General features: G+C 38.0%; 2 protein-coding genes across 2 annotated transcripts; one reads left to right on the top strand and one right to left on the bottom strand.

Moving 5' to 3' along the window:
- The first annotated feature begins 482 nt into the window (after positions 1-482).
- On the top strand, positions 483-1,455 carry LOC148155235 (uncharacterized). The gene is made up of 2 exons (XM_088013495.1): positions 483-1,008; positions 1,111-1,455. Exons 1-2 carry the CDS (start codon positions 693-695, stop codon positions 1,233-1,235), a joined length of 441 nt encoding a protein of 146 aa, XP_087869621.1. The 5' UTR covers positions 483-692; the 3' UTR covers positions 1,236-1,455.
- Positions 1,456-1,735: 280 nt separating this feature from the next.
- On the bottom strand, positions 1,736-14,296 carry LOC148155236 (uncharacterized). Its single transcript, XM_088013349.1, has 12 exons — positions 14,009-14,296; positions 12,424-12,744; positions 12,081-12,344; positions 11,553-11,640; positions 11,297-11,410; positions 10,999-11,114; positions 8,824-9,216; positions 5,801-6,130; positions 5,450-5,713; positions 4,485-4,763; positions 4,295-4,390; positions 1,736-4,011 (listed from the first exon to the last, which is right to left on the bottom strand). Exons 1-12 carry the CDS (start codon positions 14,073-14,075, stop codon positions 3,911-3,913), a joined length of 2,433 nt encoding a protein of 810 aa, XP_087869475.1. The 5' UTR covers positions 14,076-14,296; the 3' UTR covers positions 1,736-3,910.
- Positions 14,297-15,343: the final 1,047 nt, after the last annotated feature.

The raw sequence follows: 15,343 nt of genomic DNA on the forward strand, positions 1-15,343 counted from the left end.
TTCATTTGAAAACATTTCTTTCAAATGATAAGATTTTGAGAGTTGCACTTTTATTTTGGGATTCCCAGATACTTTTTTCTGTAAAGTTGCTTTTCATTATTTTCTTACTGTTTCCAGCTCCAGTCTCTGACATCAGGATCCATCAGGATGGAAACAGGATCACCTGCAGCTCAGAGGGGATCTACCCTCAACCTGAACTCACCTGGTCCACTGAGCCTCCATCCAACACGGCTCTGCAGATCATAACCACAGTCCATCAGACTGAGGAGAAGCTTTATGACATCAGCAGCTCTCTGACGGGTCCAGATGGTCCAGATCTGACCTGCAGCTGCAGCATCAGAACCAGGAGGAACCAGAGGAGAGCAACTTTAGGTATTCAAGGTCCAGAAAGTTCTGATACTTAGTTTGACTTTTACTTGAAACCTCATCATGAAACATGCAGATTATTGCAATATTTACTAAACCTGCTTCAAGAAATAATACTTTAATATCTTTCAATATAATTTACTGATGGAAACATTTTTAAATTGTTGCAGATTTATATAAATTTGTAGAAATATTTGTAGTTAATTCCTCTGCAGATGTTTTTATTGTTGATGTTCATGCAGCACTTTATTTATTAAAGATTTATCTGCTGATTTCTGTCTAAATGTTGCTAAAGCTTCAATCTTTCTCATTAAAGTCTAGAAACCATGAACTCCTTTTTATTTTCCATTTCAGCCTCTGTGGGTTTCTCAGGGTCTCAGGTTACAATCTGCTGGTCTTCCTTCAACATTTCTGCCTCCAGTTTGGTCTGGAGGTTCAACCTCAGTCAGATCATCCTGACCAAGACTGACAGAAACATCTACAACATCTCAGAGGAGTGGAGGAAACATGTGAGGGACGTTTCAGCGTCCGGCAGCCTCACCTTACAGGATCTGACCTCAGATCAGGAGGGAGTTTACAGCTGTGAGCTCAGTGATGATGAGGAGACCATTATGACTCAGCTCTATCTGAGGAGGACTGGAGGTAACAGGATTCAGGATTTAAGCTTCATTAGATGGTAAAAATCTGATGTTCTGAACTACAAATGAGTCTCTGAGCTAAACTCCTGAACTTCTTTGGTTTCAGAGAATCTGGTGGTTTCTGAACTCATCAGACGGACGGTGGTTTGTGTTGTGATCGCAGCAGCAGCAGCTGGATTCATGATGAGCTACAAGAAGAAAATGGAGGAAAGTGAAGCTCTGCAGCTTTAAACCTTTCATTCATTCAGAGACTGGTTTGGTTTTAATTCTCCCATTTTACCCTCAACAGGATTCATGAGCTTTGATGTAGTTTTATGTTCATGTTTTTTTAATTCTCATATTTGCATGTATTTCAGATTTTTTTCCTAAATGAAGATTTTACAGTATGTTTCATCTTCTGCCCAGCAGGGGGCGCAGCTAAACATAGCATTTATATTCTACCAGCTAAACTTTCTCAGAATCGTTTTTGATGCCATGATCTTCATTTCTGTAGAAAGATTTTTACATAATGTTTTGTTATTGTATAAATACTTTGTTCTTTAAATAAAGCAACTAAATTTAAATACCTTCTTCATCTTTGATCACCAAAATACATGAGGTTGGTTTTAGTTTCTGTTCTGAATGAAATGATAAAACTTGTTACATTGTGTAATATTTTGCTACAGGAATGTCAGTCGGATTCATCAGACATGTTTCTGATGAATAAATGAGGGAAATGTTGGAGTCAAAGACAGAAGGCAAGGCAAATTTATTTATATAGCACCTTTCAGTCAAAGACAATTCAAAGTGCTTTTACAGAGAAACAATACCAATCAGACAAGAAACACACACACACACAAAAAAAAATTCAAGAATAGGCAACTTCAAATAGAAATGTTTTTAACCTTGTTTTAAATAAACTCAAAGTTGGGGCAGACTTGCAGTGAGCCGGAAGCTTATTCCAGAGGGCTGGAGCATAAAAACTAAAAGCTGCTTCCCCGTATTTTGTTCTAATTCTCGGAATGACTAATAGGTTTGACTCAGTTGATCTTAAAGGTCTGGGAAGTATGTAGGGCTGGAGAAGATCCGTAATATAATCTTGGTTTTTGTTGTGTAGAGTTTTATACACCAATAAAGAGATTTTAAATTCTATTCTTTTAGCAACTGGGAGCCAGTGCAACGATCTCAGAACTGGACTGATATGTTGATCTCTTTTTGTTTTAGTCAGGACTCTTGCAGCTGCATTCTGAAGAAGCTGCAGCTGTTTTATTGCTTTTTTTGATAATCCAGTAAAAATGGCATTACAGTAATCGAGCCTGCTAAAGACAAAGGCATGAATTAGTTTTTCAGAATCTTGTAGGGACATCAGTCGTCTAATTTTGGAAATATTTTTTAAATGATAATATGCAGTTTTTATGATAGATTTGATGTGGCTGTCAAAGTTTAAATCTGGATCCATCATCACTCCCAAATTTTTGGCTTTATCAGAAGCAAAACCAGTGAGAAACATTTTATTCAAAAGTCACAACAACAACAGATAAGATGCTGCAAACAATCAGATGACATGTTCAGACAGTAAAACGTCACTAATGGCCTCATCAGTCAGTTTGTCTTCATCAAATTTTATCTACAGTCCTTCATTGATCTGAAGTAAAACTCATCATGGAGGATTTAACTTGTTGCATGAAGTTACTCTCATGAGTTTACTTTCAGTTTCCCTCCGAAAAAAGAAAATAAATAAATTTTCAAAGCTTTCTTCAGTGCAGCTCAGTTAGAGATCATCTTCCAGATCCAGTACAGTCTGTCTGAGTTACATCTAGTATTATTTTAAGTTTAAGGAAGGGCCCAAAGAAAAACATTCCCAAAATTTATTCTTCAGCCAAACAGATGGAGTCTGACTGCAAACTCCAAACATTCACTATAAATGAGAATTTAGATTTAGTGACATTCAGCATATAAATGTTGTTTCAGTTGTTGAGGGTTAATAGTTTCACTTTAATCCACTGAGAATAAGATAAACATTTATTTTTAACCGTTTTCTTCATCACTGTGTGTCTTAGAGGAGTCATAATGTTGTAATTGTGGCTGCTGTCAGGACAACTGCCTCTTGTTTTTTATTTTTGTTGTTTTTTTTGTTGAAGGTGGCAGTAGTAATTTTATTGGTTTTATGTTGGGTGTACATTGGAATGTAGAGGGGGAACTTTTGTTTCGTTCCGCGCGGCATGTGTTGCCCGGGGAGCTTTGACTGGCGCATTTGGAGCCATGTGGGTCATGCGGGCTGGAGAGACTGTAAGAAGATTAGACTTTATTCCTCTGGAGTTGATGCAGCTAATGAGGTACAGTTTTGTTGTATGTATCTTTTGTTATGTTGTGCCATTTGTTGTGAACTGATTTAGGTTTGTGTTACCTTTTTTGTAGTTCTGACGGCATTTTTTGAGGACCTTAAAGAACGTGTCTGAAATAAATGGCTGTAGAAAATCAAGAACTGCGTTAAGTTTAATTGAACTCGAGAGGAGTAACAGTAATTATTGATATCACCCTTAAATTTTAGATTGTATTCAACTGTACAAACATATTTAAAGATAAATAAAATAAATATATACAGTCATTAGAAATTAAATATTGAAATTAGTTTTGAAATGTTGCCAGTTCAGTCCCACATTAATACAAAGGAATGAATGTTTTATGATTTTCTGTCATCTGAGGCCTTCAGGAAGAAGATTGTAACAGCTTGTTGTTCTGGTAACGAATTTAAAAAAGTCCTGAACGAAAAGGAAAGCAACATTTTTATAACACTGATGGAGGAAAGTAGAAACAGCTGCTAACATGCCTGAGTCTGTCTGAACACGTTCATCCTAAAACAAGCAGAAGATTAAAAAAGCCTCCAAAAACCCTAAAACAACATGAATCTCCAGTATTTGCAGACTTTAGCTGTTAGTTGGCAGCTGTTTCCTCTGACCCAGGGAAACCTGAGGTCCACTGGGCTCATCAGCAGAACAACATGTCAGAACCTTCATCTCTCTGCTTCCTGAACAAACAGATAAAACTTTATTAGTTCAATCATTTCATGTTTTACTCAACTTTTCCTGATCAGATAAACAATGTTTGCTATCAGACAATATTTATGTTTTATCAGACAGGAAAGTTTTGGTTCACCTTCTGACATCAGGATATGACAATAAAATCATACTTACATCACACTCATAATCCTTCTTGTTTTGAATTACATCAGTCCTGAAATGTGTTTAGAGGACATCATTGATAGAAAAGAACATGAAATCATTCAGAGGATGTTGCTGACTGGTTTTTACCTTTTCTTCTTTTACAGCAGAAACACAGCAGCAGAGAAAACGTCACTATGATCAAAATGATTCCAATCACCAACCAAACCATCCAGGATGATTTATCTGAAATGGAAACCGAGTCAGAATGAATCTCTGCATGTATTTCATGGTTTCCTCAGTATTTGTATAGTTCAGGATTTTTCTCTTGTCTCCTCACCGCCTCTCTTCACGGTGATCTGGGTCACCATGGTTTCGTCTTCGTCGCTGCTCTCACAGCTGTAGTTTCCCTCCAGATCAGGATCGAGTCCCTGCAGACTGAGGTCTCCACGCTCTGAAACATCCTTCACATGTTTCCTCCACCTCTCTGACACGGAGCGGCTCCTTCCCGTCTGATTCAGGACCGTCTGATGGTTGAACCTCCAAACTACAGTCGTCTCTGAACCGTTCAGCCCCGAGCAGGGAAGCAACGTCTCATCTGTCGTCACGGTAACCGGTGCTGAAAATCAGAGATGGGTCTTAACTGGTTACCTTCTCTGGAATACGTCTTTGGAAAAAAAACAAAAAACTTTTAGTAATATTTTTACTCTGCTATACTTTTTACTTTTTCTGGAGTAATTTTACTTTGTATCTCTACTCTTGTCTGAATAAAAACTTTGGATTCTGTAACCACTGTGTAACTTCACTGGATGGAAAAGACGTTTGTTTTTACCAAAAAGTCACCTGACACACAATTTTTGTTCAAAACAAAATTGATTTGGATTTTCTTTCTTTTGTCTGATTTTGGTATTTTGTTACTTTGTAATATAAATTTTAATGTTGATCCTTAAAATACCTAAATTTCCTCTAACCTTTACATTTTGTCCATCTGATTTTGTAACTTTTAAATATTAAATGATCAGTTCTAAATACATTTTTACTCTTACTTAATTAGCTGTAATTTCTTGGATGGCTAACTTTTACTTTTACATCAGTAGAAACATATTGAAGCAGTTTCACTCTTAGCTCAGTATAATGTTTGTCTGCTCTGTTTAGCTCAGCTGATAATATATTCAGAAGAAAACTGAGAAATGATCCCAGATTCTGTTCCTCAAACTTCTCTCTTCTTCAGTGAAAAAGAAATAAATAACCAACCTGAAGCAGGTCGAAGTGTCGGTGTGATCTATTGTGGAATCAAACACTCACATAGTTCCCTGAACGTTGCTCTCCTCTGGTTCCTCCTGGTTCTGATGCTGCAGCTGTAGGTCAGATCTGGACCATCTGGACCCGTCAGAGAGCTGCTGATGTTGTAAAGCTGATCTTCAGTTTTCTGGATCCTGGTAGTTTCATTCAGAGCCGTGTTGGATGGAGGCTCAGTGGACCAGGTGAGTTCAGGTTGAGGGTAGATCCCCTCTGAGCTGCAGGTGATCCTGTTTCCATCCTGATGGATCCTGATGTCAGAGACTGGAGCTGTGGGAAGATAAATGGAGAAGTTAAAGTCCAGCACATAAACCAAACTCCAAGGTTTCTCTGTTTTTATTCCTCCGTAGCTCATACCGTCCACATTCAGTCTTATTATTGAATCTTTATATCCTTCAGTGGTGCTGATGTAGCAGTTGTATCTTCCCTCATCCTGAAGCTGAACGTCTCTCAGCAGCAGGGAGGCGTTTCCTCTGGAGATCTGGTCCAGGAACAGAGACGTTCTGCCTCTGAAGTTCTGGTCCTGGGGACCCAGCTGGTCCTGGTTGCTATAAAATGAATGGACTCTCAGCTCTGATGATTTCAGCTGAGTCCAGTGGAGGATGGGTTCACCGAGGCTCTGGAAGCTGCAGGGTAAGATGCAGCTCTGCTTGACGACACAGGAAACCTCTGCATCTGTAGGTAGAGCTGCACAGGAACAGATCCAGGGTCAGATGAGAGAAATGGATCCAAGTCAGTTGGTGTAATGATAATGATAACTGGCATGGCTTGAGATGCTACTACAGCATCACAGAGGACCACTGTGATTAAACGTAACGTTTCCCTGAGGTTCTAAAACGGTCTCTGATAGGTATTTTCTTAACCGATATAAAAAGAACTACAGACGTTTCTTAGTTTTCAACCAAATTCTTGCAAGAATTGAGAAGGTGCAGTAACCCTGGCAGCCTGACCCCCACCAGCAGTTCACCGTGTGTTTTTACATCCTGCTGCAGGAGCTTATCTTTGGTTTCCAAGGAAGGGTGTGGGAAAGAGAAAGCAACAGGGCTTCACAGAAAACAGAAAACACCACCTGCAAAAACATGCTTGAGGTTAAGGAAAGGTTCGTTAAATTCCTCCTCCATAGGGTGAAAACACTAAACCTTTAAATGAAAACAATCTAGTAACATAAAACAGTAACACTTTATTTGACGAGGTGTGAATAAGACTGTCATGACACTGTCATAAACATGTCATAACACCTGTCATGAACATGAATAAGCCTTCATGAATATTTATGACTGTTGTCATAAAGTGTCATTCGGTAAATTATGACACTTTTAATACAAAGTTGACATTATTCAAAATGTCTTTGTTATGACAACTTGACAGAAATCATGACGTGACATAAATTTGTTATAAAATTAAACTTTAAAAAATTATGTGGCTTTATGTTATTAAAGCTAAAGTTTAATCAATAATACTTTTATAACAAATTTATGTCACATCATGATTTCTGTCAAGTTGTCATAACAGAGACATTTTGAATAATGTCAACTTTGTATTAAAAGTGTCATAATTTACCGAATGACACTTTATGACAACAGTCATAAATATTCATGAAGGCTTATTGATGTTCATGTCAGTCTTATTCACACCCCGTCAAATAACAATAATAATAATAATAATAACAACAACAACAACAACAACAACAACAACAACAACAACAACAACAACAACAACAACAACAACAACAATAATAATAATTTTAACATTCTTATGTTTCTTTCTGTGCTCGGTTTGCCTCCCTGTTTGATGCTCCATCCTCACAGTAACATGTTCAAACTCATCCCATCCCTACAACAGTTTGTTCCAGGCTAATTTGGAGACAAAACGTCTGTTTATGTAACGTTATGACTACATAACTTTTTACGATGTGCTAAACTGAATCTTAGCTGCTGTAGAGGGTTTTAATTTCACACATGCAGTGAAAATGAACAGCTGAACATCCAAAGCCTCAGAAACTCCGACACAGAGCCGGGTTGTGTTTCAGGAATGTTCATTATTCAGCATTTATTCCTGTTTATTATTTGTTTCTGCAGATCTATTTGACAGATTCCTTTATAAACCATTAATTATAGAGTGAGTGTTGATAAACCTTTAATTCTCTTCATTAGACGTCTAAAGCTGAGATTATGAAACTGATTTCTGGTTTCCTGGATGAAACCTTTGCTGTTCCCTTAAGCTGCCTAAACATGTCAGCTCCTGGACTGAAACCGCAGAGAACATTTTGATTTTATTAAAACATTTTCCTCAGTCTTCATCTCCTTGTTTCAAATAAAAACTGCTGACATCTCTTGTCTGTTTTTCCTCCAAATCCTCTGATCACATTTATTGTTTGCTACAAAACATGAAGCTCCCAGTTAGCATCACTGATTAAAACGATCCTGTATTTTATATGTTGACATTTATGCATTTATGCTTCTGACCAAACTTACAAATTAAAACATAACATTGCAGGTAACAGAATGACCGTTGGTCGGGTTCTGTCAGGTTCTGTCAGGTTCTGTTGGGTTCTGGTTCTGCTCAGCAGCTCATTCCTCCAGCCTGGATGCATGAAAACAATCTGGACTGTTTGAGCTTGGTGAAGGAAACATTATCATCCAATTCTGCAGTGAATATTTCAGAAAAAGGAACCCAGAGGAAAATCAATTAATACAGAACATTAATGAACCACTTTGGTTCTGATCCAGTGAATCTCAGTCCTGCTTGGCAGCAGCATGTTGTTTTCCAAAAGGTTGATGACCAGACATTTGGCTGAACCTAATTATTGCATCAATGATGAAATAGATTTGTGAAATGCCTCTAAATAAAACTGTAATCAGCAGCTGCAGCAATTCAATGATAGAATCCAACTCCAAGTTGATCCTAACACGAGTCGATCTTTCAGAAAAACACATAAAGTCACATTCTGGTTTATTTTCTGAGCGAATCCAACCTGCAGACAGACCAGATCTGGAGACCTGCTGCAACTGAACTGCTCACAGAAAACACAAAAACATATTTTGGAGAAAAATAATGGCTGCATACAGACATAAGTTTAGCTAACCAAACTTATTAATGCTGGTCTTTTGTTCATGAACAGATTCAGAGCAGAAACTGCAGAGCGACGCAGAGCAGCTGCTATAAACCGACGGGAAATCCCCAACCTGCTGCTCTGATTCTGTAAATCTGTTCAACATGTTATATTTAAACCTCATAACATATTTTCATGCTATCAGGTTTAAATTTAAGGCATAACAAAACAATAGGATTTTTCAACATCTCATTTTATAAAAGTATAATAACACAAAGGTGCTAACAAATAAAAAAGTGTAAAACAGAGAAAAGTTACCAAAACTCACATATTTTCCAGAAACCCATGAAAACCAGGAAAGTCAGAGACGGCATTGTTTTTATCTTCATGTTACCCGACTGAGCAGCTGCAGAACGAGGAGAACTGAACTGACATGAAATCTCAAAGTTTGAGCAGACATGATGGAGCAGATCCTCAGGAATGAAATGTTTCCTGAGATGCAGAGTGCAGATAAGAGCAGAAACTGAAGCAGAGACTGCAGCCCTGCATTGTGATTTGACACTGTGACATGAATCAACTTGACTCACTGGCATCAAGTTCAAACCTGAAGGAAAACCTGTGGAGACTGAAGCTTCACTTCCTGAATCTGTTTGGAGTTTTTGAGCCTTGAATTGTGAACAAAGCAGAACTTTTCCAGCTAGATGTGTAACTTTTATAAAAACTATTTTGTTTGTTCATTTTTACATATTTGACAAACTGTCACTATGTAGAATGAAACCAGGTGTGGATTATTTTTATGGATCATGGATCTGTTTCATATACAGTCGATGTTTGTTACAGAGACTGGGACCTGATTTGGACCTCACAGGCTCCCGTCCTGCTCGTTTACACATCATAAAACATTTTAATCTCTCAGACATATAAATGGACGATCACTAACTTTAGATTCATCAATAATAAATCCACACAAACACCTGAATAATGAAACAAAAGGAGCATCTTCACACATTTAAATTTAGATTATAATTTCATCATTTCATTTCATTTCAAAGAACTTGTTTTATTTGTGCAAATTAAATTCATAAACTGACATCTGTTTTCACCACAACTGAGAAAAAGTTAAATATTTGACATAAATGTTGACAATAACTTCTGCACAATTTTCACATCTAGAAATTTGTTATAACTTTGAGCAAAACAAAAATAAAATATGAAACACATGAAAAAAACACATTTCCCTCAATGCTTTTGTTTGTCAATCCAATGACTATCATCTCAAAACTTTACTGTTTTATTGTGACTAACCAGAAAAAAAACTAAATGTTATATTCATATTATTTTGAAAAATAAAAATTAAACTTCACAAAATAAACCAGTGTATCACAAACAGTTATAAACTTAAAGCTGAAGAAACAGAATAAACATCTCGTCTTGTTGCTGCAATAATAAAGGTGAAAGTAAGAGGAAGCAACAAACCAGTTTTTATTAGACATTTACTCTAGTAAAACCATTTAATAGTTTTACATCCTGAAAGATATTTAATCAATATTACTCGTCCATTTCTTTATCGGTAGTTTGTGTTTTATGATTTCCATCCTTAAAAGGCATTTAAAGTGACAAACTTTTTTTATCTAACAGATGTGATGATTTTGTATTTTCCTGTTTTTTGGTGTCTTTGCATCAGTAGGAACATCAAATAATAAACATTTGGTTTATTAACTGTTGTGTGACTGAGACAAAACTAAGATTAATGTTTCATTTTCTTCTGTTATACATAAAACATCTTACTATCTCTGATAAATATTATATGATTCCAGATTTATAGCTGATCTGTCTGCAGGGATTAATTATGAAAAAGGTTCCTAAACTGTGCAGCTAAAAATTAACTCCTCTGAAATAATTAGTGAGTTTAATAAGAAAAAATAAAGGAATTTAACATGAAATAATGATCCATAGTTTAATTCCTGAAAATAGTTTTTTTTTATCTTATTTTCTTATTTCAAACCAGATGAAGTTTTACCTGAACTGCTGATTCATCCTGATATGGAGAAAAAAACGTTTCGTTTCAGTTCTGTGTCATTTTGTGTTGTTTTATTATTTCAGTGGATCATCATTGTGTTTTCTGTGGATTCGTGTCGTTTTCCTCTCCTTCAGCTTCCGTTAGGCTCCGCCCCCTCCCAGCTGCTGCTCAATCATTAGGCTCCACCCCCTCCCAGCTGCAGCTCATCCGTTAGGCTCCGCCCCCTCCCAGCTGCAGCTCATCCGTTAGGCTCCGCCCCCTCCCAGCTGCAGCTCTTCCGTTAGGCTCCGCCCCCTCCCAGCTGCAGCTCTTCCGTTAGGCTCCGCCCCCTCCCAGCTGCAGCTCATCCGTTAGGCTCCGCCCCCTCCCAGCTGCAGCTCATCCTTTAGGCTCCGCCCCCTCCCAGCTGCAGCTCTTCCGTTAGGCTCCGCCCCCTCCCAGCTGCTGCTCATCTGTAATGGCTGCAGCGTTTTCCAGGAGTCTACGTAGACCCGCTCTCTGGTTCCTCCATGGTCACGCTCATCTTTATTTTAACAAATTCTCCTTTTATGTCGTCCCTTATCGTCTTTATTGCTCTAGAATGCTGAAAGTCAACTGAGCTGCAATAAAATCCAGACAGTTCAGTTTTAGAAAAAAGTCATTGTTCCAAAAACTAAATAAAATTCAATCTTTTTTCTCATCTTACTTTCTTTCTGTCTTTAATTGTGATAGTTAAACGTTCACTTTAAGTATGCAAAGAAAATGTTTTGTCTACTGTTAAAGTTTTTGATGCTTTACTTACTCTGACTCTTCACTAAAATTTCCAAATGATTCTGATTCTCCTTTTTTTGAGTCCTTGCTCTTCTTCTCCTCATCACCCTTCTCCTTCTTTCCATCCTTCTCCTCCTTCTTACACCTGTAACAATAAAACAAAGACAATAAATTCATGCATGAATTGTTTTCTTTGGGACAAGAGAAATATTTATCTACTGAAGAAGCATCAACAGAAGCAGAGTTTATGTAGCAAACTGAAGAGTGGAGGCAGAATAAAGTTGTACTTTTTCTTTAAAAAAGCTGCTGCTGCCGCTGCTCCTGCTGGTCCAATCAGACCCAGAATCACCTTCCAGGTTTTACCTCCTGCTGATTCTGCAGAGGAAGAGGAGAAACACTGACCGTCTGCATCATTTATAAATCACTTTGTTTCATAAATAACAGAAAAGGTTCCAGCAGTTCGATCTTCACGCTGCTCTGCAGCAGCACAGAGAAATGATTCAGTTCCTCTGATCAGGAGGAAACATTCTCAGGCCAAGTCGTCTGAATCTGAAATAAAACTGTTTTTATTTCTTCATCTACATCCCAGGAAAATTAAATTTATCCCTCCACTTTTTAAACTAGTTAGAATCTCAGCTACATTTCTGTAGATTCAAACCAGTTTCTACAAACAGAGAAAGTAAATGAAATATTTATTTTAGTCTGTCGTAAAATGGAAGAATTCATGAAAATTATTGATTTAATCTGCTTTTAAAATGAATTAAAATATAATTATTTTGCTCCAACATGTTTAGTTATTTTCTGTGGTTCATCACCTCCTTTTTTAAAGGTTTCTGTCCTCCTGTTGCTCCTGGTTCTGATGCTGCAGCTGTAGGTCAGATCTGGACCATCTGGACCCGTCAGAGAGCTGCTGATGTCATAAAGCTTCTCCTCAGTCTGATGGACTGTGGTTCTGTTCTGCAGAGCCGTGTTGGATGGAGGCTCAGTGGACCAGGTGAGTTCAGGTTGAGGGTAGATCCCCTCTGAGCTGCAGGTGATCCTGTTTCCATCCTGATGGATCCTGATGTCAGAGACTGGAGCTGCAAACAGAAGAAAATGCATCAAAAACCAACAAACAGCAGCTGGAAAACATGAAATGTGTTTAACAAAATATTTCACCGTCTATTTTCAGGTTTATAAATGATTCTTTATATCCTGTGCTGCTGCTGATGTTGCATTTATATCTTCCCTCATCCTGGATCTTCACCTCCTTCAGCAGCAGGGAGGCGTTTCCTCTGGAGATCTGATCCAGGATCAGTGACGTCCGGCCCTGAAACTTCTGGTTCTGCTGACCCAGCTGGTCCTGGCCGTCATAGTAGGAGTGAACCACAGAGTCTCCAGCTGATGACGGGTTGGACCAGCGGATCACCGGACCAGAACCGGACTGGAACTGACAGGGCAGCAGGCAGCTGTGTCTGAAAACACAGGAAACCTCCAGATCTGCAGCAGGAAGCAGATGAAACTTTTTTAGGTTAAATTTTCATCAAATCATTTTCACAGTCATTAAATAAAGATGGTGCTGAACACCGAGGAGACACAGAGTCCTTAAATCAGCAGTTTTAGCCTGGGGACCACTTGCTTTAACTAGGCCACTCCTTTAAACGCTTTAAAATCCTGAAATCAGAGTAAACAGTGAGTGTGTCATCCTTCATCCTCACAGGAGAAAAACTTTGAACTTTTTCTCTCCATCAGCTGAGACTGAAGGAGAAGGAATCATAAAAATACTTCTGATCAACTTTAGGCAAAACTAACAACATTTAATCAACAAAATGACTCAATTTTCTGAAACGTTCATTTAACATTTACAAAGACATAAACAACTCTAATCTAGTTCAGTATTTCTGAACAGGTTTTAGGCAGAGAGCCGATTGAAGGAACATTTTAAAACTGTTGTTTGTTTCCAGGGTTTAACTGAGCAGCTTGTAAACAGCAAACTGGTTCTGCAGCTTCTTCCCTCCAACTGTGACACACAGAAGAAACGACTTCTTGTCACGTTTCATAAAATCTGAACTTAAGCTCATAAATTCATTTTTGACAGTAAAAAACTGAATCAGTTAATGAATCTGTTCTAAATCAATCATTGATCTTCCTGAAGCCACTGAGTTTCATTTCCCTTCATGGTTTATGTTATGATTAAATTAAACATGTGAAGGAAAAACTGCCCTCTGCCACTTTAAGGTTGGAAATGTTTTCATCTTTAACAGGTTGTAAAATAATTAGCATAAATCTTCAAATGTAGGAAACGTCACATCCAGATCCTTCATATCAGTTTTCATTAAACAAACAGGAAGTTTCCAGATGAATCTGTTAAGATTCAGTGATACATAAATAAACTGAAGCCAGAAAAACTTTACTTTGAATAAAAGAAAGAAAAACACATCTAAAAAACTCAAATATAGAAAACCATAAAGTGTAGAGTTTTTATTCTGGTGAAGAAGATTTGAATTAAAACACAACATGATTGAGTAAATATCAGAACCTCCAGCTGATAAAACTCTGTGTGTTTAAATCAGCTTTACTCAAAACTGAATGTCTACAGTCTGAATTCAGTAACTCAGGAGTTATGAGAGAAATCCTGAACTCATTTCACTGTTTTCCTCAGTGAAACATCGTCAGTGTTTCTGTTTCCTGTGTTTGTTCAGAAAAACACAACAAACCATCTTCATGCTGACATCAGAATAAGAAGCTGAATATTTAGACTCACCTGCTTCAGAACCAGCCAGCAGAGGAACCAGAACCAGGAAGGTTTTAAAGACGGATCTGCCTGCCATGTTCAGGATCAGCTGTTTACTGATCAGCTGTTTACTGATCAGCTGTTTACTGATCAGCTGTTTACTGATCAGCTGTTTACTCAGAGCTGCTTCATCAGAGTCGGTAATAAACCGACATGCAGAATGTTGAGACGCCACATTGTGAGAATTCCCGGTATTCCTCCAACATCACGGCTCCAGAACTCAACAACAGGAAGTTCTGTTCATCAAAGAAAATTCCTAACTAACCGAGGATCTGCCTGAAGGTTCAAAACAAGCTGTTCAAGTTCCTGTCAGATGATCTGCAAGTCCTGATCTGATGGATCTGATGGATCTGATGGATCTGATGGATCTGATGGATCTGATGGATCTGATGTTCTGCTCAGAGCTGAAATCCTGATCACTCAGGAGTTCTGGTGAACCAAACGGGTCGGCTTGTTCTGATGAAGGTTCTCCTGATCCGATCTGAAGGGACGAGCCGGATGAATTCAAACAGACGAGTTTATTTTCATCTGTAATAATGCAGACAGAATAACTGACATGCATGTGGAGCATTTGGCTGATTTCACCACAGGAGGATCTGAAGCTGCTTTATCCTCCAGAACCGGATTGATTCTGATCTGGTCTCAGTGAACATGGAGGTTCTGGCTGCAGGTTTAGAGAATTTCATCCCATCAACACACATTTAAACGTCTCTTTGACCAAAACCCTGCAGGGCTGAGATCCTGTCTAACGAGAGGAAGAACATTCAGGGATTAAAAACCAGGTGAATAATTATAATCTGGAATAAAAGATCCTGGGGTTTCATAACTGAGGCAGAGGAGTCAGACTTTTTCACAGATTATCTGTCTTATACTGTACCGTCACAACATATTGACAGATTTCACAAATATGTAAAACACTTTATTTATTATTTTTAATAAAAGTTGCATACTTCAGCTGTAGCAGGAGAAACTGGAAGTCGGACATGTTTAACGATTTCATTTCTAGATGAATTTCTTTTTGATGTTTTGAAGCTGTGATGGATGTTCAGTTAATCTTCAGCTGATTCTGTTTCTGTTTTCCACAGATTCTATCAAGTTGATGGTTTTTCAGCTGATTTATAATCTGACTCTGTTTCCATGGTGATCAGAGATGAAACAAACACAAGAAAAACATTTTATTCTGCCTGAACTATAAATCCACAGCTGGAGGTAAAGAAATGAAAAGCATGGCCAGTGATATGACGGACAGCGGCCCCTAGTGGACACATTTAAAACTAGCATATAAATGAAGAGAAGAACAGTTTG

The sequence above is a fragment of the Poecilia mexicana genome, unplaced genomic scaffold (assembly GCF_051168715.1).
Source record: "Poecilia mexicana isolate PSO_F unplaced genomic scaffold, ASM5116871v1 scaffold_15, whole genome shotgun sequence".
NCBI classification, from domain to species: Eukaryota; Metazoa; Chordata; class Actinopteri; order Cyprinodontiformes; family Poeciliidae; genus Poecilia; species Poecilia mexicana.

What these genes read in the sequence shown, in the direction of transcription:
- LOC148155235 (XM_088013495.1), top strand. Translation starts at nt 693, where the DNA reads ATGAACTCCTTTTTATTTTCCATTTCAGCCTCTGTGGGTTTCTCAGGG. An exon ending in CTATCTGAGGAGGACTGGAG is followed by an intron (nt 1,009 to 1,110) that starts GTAACAGGATTC and finishes CTTTGGTTTCAG; the next exon opens with AGAATCTGGTGGTTTCTGAA.
- LOC148155236 (XM_088013349.1), bottom strand. Translation starts at nt 14,075, where the DNA reads ATGGCAGGCAGATCCGTCTTTAAAACCTTCCTGGTTCTGGTTCCTCTG. An exon ending in GCTGGCTGGTTCTGAAGCAG is followed by an intron (nt 12,745 to 14,008) that starts GTGAGTCTAAAT and finishes TTCCTGCTGCAG; the next exon opens with ATCTGGAGGTTTCCTGTGTT. An exon ending in ACCAGAGAGCGGGTCTACGT is followed by an intron (nt 9,217 to 10,998) that starts AGACTCCTGGAA and finishes CAAACAAAATAG; the next exon opens with TTTTTATAAAAGTTACACAT.